At 51.8% G+C, this 6,718-nt stretch overlaps 1 protein-coding gene across 1 annotated transcript in view; it reads right to left on the bottom strand.

Moving 5' to 3' along the window:
• Window positions 1-68: 68 nt before the first annotated feature.
• Window positions 69-6,718, bottom strand: part of EIF3D (eukaryotic translation initiation factor 3, subunit D) — a 7,281-nt gene continuing 631 nt past the window's right edge. The window contains exons 3-14 of the mRNA XM_008936692.1: window positions 6,301-6,437; window positions 6,100-6,185; window positions 5,531-5,603; window positions 5,278-5,393; window positions 4,931-5,063; window positions 4,196-4,343; window positions 3,825-3,955; window positions 3,273-3,358; window positions 2,925-3,054; window positions 2,309-2,451; window positions 1,444-1,724; window positions 69-82 (exon numbers count right to left, since the gene is read on the bottom strand). Coding sequence (XP_008934940.1) covers window positions 69-82; window positions 1,444-1,724; window positions 2,309-2,451; window positions 2,925-3,054; window positions 3,273-3,358; window positions 3,825-3,955; window positions 4,196-4,343; window positions 4,931-5,063; window positions 5,278-5,393; window positions 5,531-5,603; window positions 6,100-6,185; window positions 6,301-6,437 — 1,478 coding nt within the window. The remainder of the gene's footprint in view (window positions 83-1,443; window positions 1,725-2,308; window positions 2,452-2,924; window positions 3,055-3,272; window positions 3,359-3,824; window positions 3,956-4,195; window positions 4,344-4,930; window positions 5,064-5,277; window positions 5,394-5,530; window positions 5,604-6,099; window positions 6,186-6,300; window positions 6,438-6,718) is intronic.

The raw sequence follows: 6,718 nt of genomic DNA, 5'->3' as shown, positions 1-6,718 counted from the left end.
TTCCGCTGCAGCAGCCGGAGCCCGGGGAGCAGGCGCCGCCGCCGTCCGCCCCTCAGCGCCCCCGCGGCTCAGCTCTCTTCCTCTGAAAGAGAAGAGGAACAGCAGTGAAGGGAAGGGGTCTGGGCCGAGGAAACCACCCGCACCCCAAAACGAACCCGCTCGTCAGTGGAATGCCACCGAGAGGCACAGAACCACAGGAGGCGCTGGGGGGGAAGGGACCTTAAAGGTCACCTAGTTCTAAACCCCTGCCCCAGGCAGGGTCACCTCCCCTGAGACCACACTGCTCAACCCAACCTGCTGTTGAACACATCCAGCGACGGAGCAGCCACAACCTCCCTGGGGATCTTGTTCCAGCGTCTCCCCACCCTCACCATAAGGAATTTCATCCTAATATCCAACCCAGATCTACCCTCTTCCAGCTTGAAAATGCCACCCCTCCTCCTGTCACTACACTCTCTCATGAAGAGCACCCCTTCCTCATCCTTCCTGTAGGCCCCCTCTAAGCACTAGAAGACCTTACAGCACCAAGGTCTCCCAGGAGCCTCCTCTTCCCCAGGCTGAACAGCCCCAACTCCCTGAGCCTGTCCTCAGAGGGGAGGTGCTCCCACCCCCCCAACCATGCAGCTCTCCTCCAGACCAGCTCAAGCAGCTCCGTGTCTTTCTTCATTTGCGGACCCCAGAGCTGAACACAGTGCTCCAAGAAAAACCAGGCCTGCTGCCACCTCAAGGACACTCATCCCACCTCATTGTGCCCGACTGCCTGTCCCCCCATCTCCTACAGACCTGTCCATCAGCCAAGACCACATCTGGAATTACAGAATTTACATTCCTGAGCAAGTTACACAGCAACCTAAAATTTCCATAGTGGAAAACAGAGCAGCTGTGTTTACTCAAAAAACCCAGAACAGCACCACCAACCCTCCAGGACTCCCAGACTGACCAACCAGTGATTGCTCAACTTCAACAGCCACGTGGTGAAAGCCTTCACTGAGCTACCTCAGCCAGGCCAGGCCATGACACGTTTCACACGCCTCATCTTCTGCCCACTGCCCTTTCTAAAACTGCCATAAGGAAATACCCCTGTACTGACAGAGACCAGCACCCCAAACGCTGGGCACCCTGCATGAAGGGCTCCCTGGCAGGATTCACTTTCCCAGCTGGTGCTCTGGACCTGGGTCCTCTCCCCCAACGTCAGTCCTTGCTCAGTACCCACGCAGAGGCACAACATCTGCATTTCCAACTCTCAGCTCTTTCTGCTTCCACGGGAGCACTCTCAGTGTCACTCACACCTTTGCCACCAGCGAGTCCCATACTGGGGACCACACATTCTCCAGCCTTGTTCCCCTCTTGTCATGGCACTAGTCAGATCTCACCCTTTAGATCTGGGCTTTATCACATCATCCCTTTCACACAGAAGCACAAATCACCAACCACGCTACAAACCTTCCTCCTCTTCTTCTTCCTCCTCATCCTCCTCATCTTCATCAGAGCTAAAGGTGCCATCAGGCAAGCTGTAGATCCGGATCACCTGCTTGTTGGGGTCCTTGAGGATGAGATACTTCCCCTCGTCCAGCTTCATGCAGATGTCGATGACGCAGCGCAGGATGCCCCAGGCGTTCTCTATGCTCAGGTTGATCTGGCTGGCAAACTCGTTGGGCTTGAACTGCTGCGTGCCCAGGATCACGTGGCGGGCAGAGTCCTTCACGTGGTAACGGGACACGTACCTGGGGGGGCAAGAAGAAACCTGGGGGTTATCAGGAGACTGAGCACAGCCAGCAAAAGAACAACGCCAAGAAAAGCAGAGTGGTTGTCTTCATTTTAGTTTCTGCGCTGAAAAATCCTAATACTCCAACACTGAAAGCTACAGGGATCTCCTGGCTACAAACTATCTATCAGTAACACACATGGAATCTTTCCACTGCTCCAAATCAGATAGGCTGGTACAAAAGATACAGAGGAAAACAGTCCCACTGATAAAAATTAAGCAGCAGTATGATTAGCCAGCAATTTGGACTTAAACTGGTGCAAATGTAACAGTTCTGTAACTCAACAGGCCAAGAGCCATGGTGGCCACCCATCCATCACGTGTGGGCTCTTGGGGGGTCAGTCATGATGAGGTGCATATCAGCCAGATGCTAAGGGGGAACAGCTTCTGCCAAGGCTGGTGAGCTCACCACAAACCTTCCCCTCGCCTGCTCAAAACGTGGCGTGGTTTTAGGACTCCTCATTCTACAAATGGTTTGCTTTCACTGGTTTACATCATGGAGAACACTCCTAGAAGATGTCTGGTGTGAGAACCCCACCTTACCCGAGTTTGAGATACTCTGACCCGGCCAGCAGCGCGCAGCACGTCCAGCGGGCTAGTTTGTAGCTGTTGTTTTTCAGCTCTGTGGCAATCACAGCTCCCCTCTGAGAGTCCAGCTTCTGGCGCCAGTCCACTCCGTTGCAGTACTGAGAGGAGAATCAAAACCAGGGTCAACCTAACAAGCCACCAGCAGCCATCTCTTCAGCCACCCTGATGTCACATAGGGAAGTGTCTTCCATCTACCTTAAGATACTAAATGAGGGAATGTAAAGAGCAACCTACAGGGAAAGCCCTTGCAAAAGAGAGGGAGAAGTGCAACCAGCAGGGACTGCCCAGCACTGGTTAAGAAGGGAAGTTTAGGGAAGAGTTCCCAAGGGAAGCACGAGGACAGACTGGCCATTGTGTTGAACACCTGGGGACACGAGTGTTCAAACCAGCTACCTGACATCTGGGGGGGAATCGCATCAGCACTGGTTGTCCACCAAAGTTACACTGCTCTGGTGGAACGTAACCAGTGGGGACACTACCAGAGGTCTGTCTCGGCTCGCCTGCTGTACCTGGCACGTCAGGCAGCAGTGAAGCAGTTAAGAGCTAGCTTTGGGACCTCGTTCTTCCTCACCCTGGAATCCCACTCGTTCAGTGTTTTGATGTTGATGAACGACACTTCTCCATTGGCTCCTGTCATCACTCCATCATGCTCACAGCGGACAATAAGATCTATGTCATCTCCCAGCTTCCACCTTCGGTACCTGCCAACAAACCATGCACCCAGTTATTCATGATCCTCGCTCTCACGCCAGCACTCAGCAAAATCCTTTTCCCCTCTCTCTGCTCACTGTGAGAACATTCAGGAACTCCTCTTGTGGTAAAGCTTCTACCAGTAACACATGGGACTTGTCTTGCACCTCTGTATCATGCCAACACCCTGCTCCCTTGCCCAGCCTGGGCATCCCAGTGGTCACCGTACCTGTATGCAACAGAGGCTACTTCGTTTTTATCCATGTCATCCTCCACAAAGGGGTTTGGGTTGGGAAACTTGTACTTCTCCTTTCCCTGCAGAAGAAAACAGAAGGGCATGTTAGTAGAAGAAACCTGAGGGAGCTTGCCACTACTGAGTAAATATACTCTTATAGCAACAGTAGCTAGTTTCCTTTATATAGAAAGCCACCAAAATATTAAGACAGTTGATGAGAAGCCTCATCTTCACATCAGAAACTTGGCTGTAGGCTGGTACTTCTACCAGCACTTCAGCTTCACAACATGTACTCAAAAGCCTCCCTGTTTCACCAAGGGAAGCCTCATTTCTTTGTGAGAGAAAGGTGAAAATCTTCCTACCACCAAGTCACAACCCTCACCAGAAAAAATCCATCCCACCTCTTGCAAAACTGAAAAAGCATCAGTGTAACAACACCTCTGTTGATTAAAATGCATTGGTGCTGTATTAAAGTAGCCTTGATAAAGCCTTCTCTCGAGACTCTCTGAAGCACAGACCCTACTACGTGGCACTGACTGACCGTACCATCCTCAAGCACTGCTGGGAGAAGTTGTGGTTGATGTAGGTGGCTTCCATGGCAAGGTTGCGTGGAGAATTAAAGGAGTTGCCCTCTTCCTGTGGGGGCTCGTTGGCTGTTTCACTCACTGTCAGGAGGTCTGGGAAGAAGACCAGACACAAGAGGTTATACTTGGGGAGTAACTGCGTCAGCTCCAGTGAGTCTCCAGCCCCATGCTGGAGCAGATCAGTACTGATGTTACCCCCATGGCTATCAAGTGCTCTACAGTAATTTGGTTGTTCCACAGGTCTCAGTCTGGACACGCAGACAGAATAAACTACAAAAAAACTAAATAAAATCAGACCCTTTAGCTACTATAACAGAAACTTCTTTTCCTTACCAAAATCCGAATTGTCCCTCTTGTCAAAGAAGAGCTTGGATCCAACTCTCTGGACAATGATGTCCCAGGAATAGACAGAGCGAGTGCAGCTCATCAGTGTGGCCAGGATGGCATCTGTGGCAAACACATTCCCTTGGGTCTTGGCCAGCTATGGATAGAACAGGAGAAGACAACTGTTTCAGCAACAGACACCCTTTCCCCATCCAGGACAAGAAGCCTTAGTAACAAGACCATTCATTCCCTCTCACATGCTGAAGAAGATGGACTGGTAGGTATTCAAAGTGTCAGGCATCACCCAGCAATCCAGGCCCACCCTCACCCAAACAAAAAGTAAGAAATCTAGGAAAAAAATGTTAATTCAGCTGGGAAAAGGCAAGGCTCCTTATTGCCCATCAAGTCCCAGAGAGAAATCTCAGCCTTCCTCATCTCCAAAAGCAGAAACCTCAAGAAGCAGGTCTTCAACACTGAAGTTTCTTTCCCAGCACAGCTCAAGTTCTGATCTGCTTGCCCTTCCAGAATTGCATCTCTCCCCTGGCCAGCATTCCCAGTTTTGCACTTGCCTAGATCTGCCTTGGACCCGAGAAAAACGATACCAGCTAACCCTTCTTGTCCTTTGCAAGCTTAGGGATCTGGAATCTTTACGCCAGTAACTTTGTTCTGATGGTGACAGCTGGTCTCCAACAAGAGTTCAGAGTGAGAAACACACTGCTGGGCTTTACCACCCAGCCACCGTACCTTTCTGATAACTGGGTCATCAGTGGTAGTGACGGTGTGGAAGATGCGCTTGATGCTCCTCAGCAGCTTCTCGTTCCTCGTCGTGATCCGGTCAAAGGCTTTGTCGTAATACTCTAGGGCCCCACAGCACTCTCTGCAGAGGTGAGACGACCACCTTGATACCCCATCTACAGACACCACCACCCACCCACCAGTGTGACCATGGGGTGTGCTGGGAATTCCCTAACCTCCCTCTGCTTTGGGTGCCTCAGTGAGAGCGGTGAGCCCAGGCCAGGAGCCCCCCACCCTCCCGCTTCCCAAAGCTGGTCAGTTCAGGAAGGAAGCACACGGCTGCCTTGTGAACTCACATGTCCTGTGGCTCCGACACCTCCAGGTAGCGCATCTTCATCAGCCTAGGGAAATCCATCTCCTCCTTCACCTCCCAGTCGCTGCGGACCTCCACAGAGGAGTCACGGGGCTTCTGCTGTGCGGCCAGAGGGGGGACAGGCAGACGAGGGGGGAACCAGACACAGCCCATCAGGATTTGGGCAAGAGGAGCCGCCCCACAGGGGTGGCCAAAGAAACCAACCCGTCCCGGGGGCAGAAAGCTTCTTAGTTCACCTGTGACTTCTGGTCCCACTTCTGCCTCACTCCAAACTGCTTCTGGAACTTCTTCTGCAGGCGCAAACGATCTCTGAGATGACAAACGTGAGACAAGGCATGAAGAGAAGTTCTTGGTTCCTCTGTGCCACAACCTTTCCCACGCTTCCAAATTACCACCAGAGCAGCAATGCTTTTAGGCACCCAGCCACTACAACATTTGCTGAGCTGTCTGTTGATCCAGATGCTTGAGGCATTAAAAGCTCTGGTCTTTACTCTGAGCAGCTCTTTCAATATTTTCATCTCCCAAGACTGTGACACCATTTTCAGAAAGGCCACGCTTTGCTTTAAACCACCACATTTACTTCCTAAACATGACTCAAAAATCCTTCCACGTTCTTCAACAGCTGTTAGAATGCCATGCTTGCAACTACCAGTGACAGCATGAAAACACTGCACTTGAAATACCCTGAAACTCTTCTCTGCTGTTAGCTCCAGTGGGCTCTGTTTGGGAAGCTTTACACATTCACAGACAGCATGTTCACACACTCCACCCCAAGCAGAGTGTATGCTCACATCCGAGGCCTCACCTCTCCTTCTGCTTGGCACTCTTTGGCAGTGTCTGCATGCTGAACTGCAGCATGTTCCGACGGTCCTTGTCCCTCCGAAGGTTCCTCTGTAGAGAAGAAAGTTAAAAAAAACCCCAAAACACACACAACGGGACATCAGTTGCAAGAACAACGGGGTGCTGCTGCAGCACCCTCCAGAAGCCGTGCCTGGGAGCAGGTTACCTGTGCGAAGCGCATGCGGTTCCTCTGGTACGCCGTCTTCTGGGTCCGTGCCGTGTCCACCAGCTGGAAGCTGGTCTCATCCTCCTCGTGGAAATAGGCATACTGGCTCCCGCCACCAAACTGGGAGGAGTACTTGTCTGGAAATAAAAGCAAGCCTCTCACCACCGAGCTTCCAGGGAAAAAAAAAAACCCTGATGCTTTGCCCCTTTTGCCCCAAATTCTCTCTAACTGCCTTCACTTAAGTCTGACAAACTGAGACCCCTGCCTTACACACCAGCAGGGTCCCTCCTGCTCCAAGCCTGCTGAGAAGACCCACTAATGAGGCAGTACAAAACTCAGGAGGAAGCCCTGAGGGCAGGGAGAGCCCTGCTTGCTCCCTCACCAAAGCAGCAGCCTCTCTTGCTGAGGTGTGCAGGTA

This window comes from Merops nubicus, unplaced genomic scaffold, assembly GCF_000691845.1.
Source record: "Merops nubicus isolate BGI_N331 unplaced genomic scaffold, ASM69184v1 scaffold32493, whole genome shotgun sequence".
NCBI lineage: Eukaryota > Metazoa > Chordata > Aves > Coraciiformes > Meropidae > Merops > Merops nubicus.
This window is presented reverse-complemented; position numbering and strand designations above follow the sequence as displayed.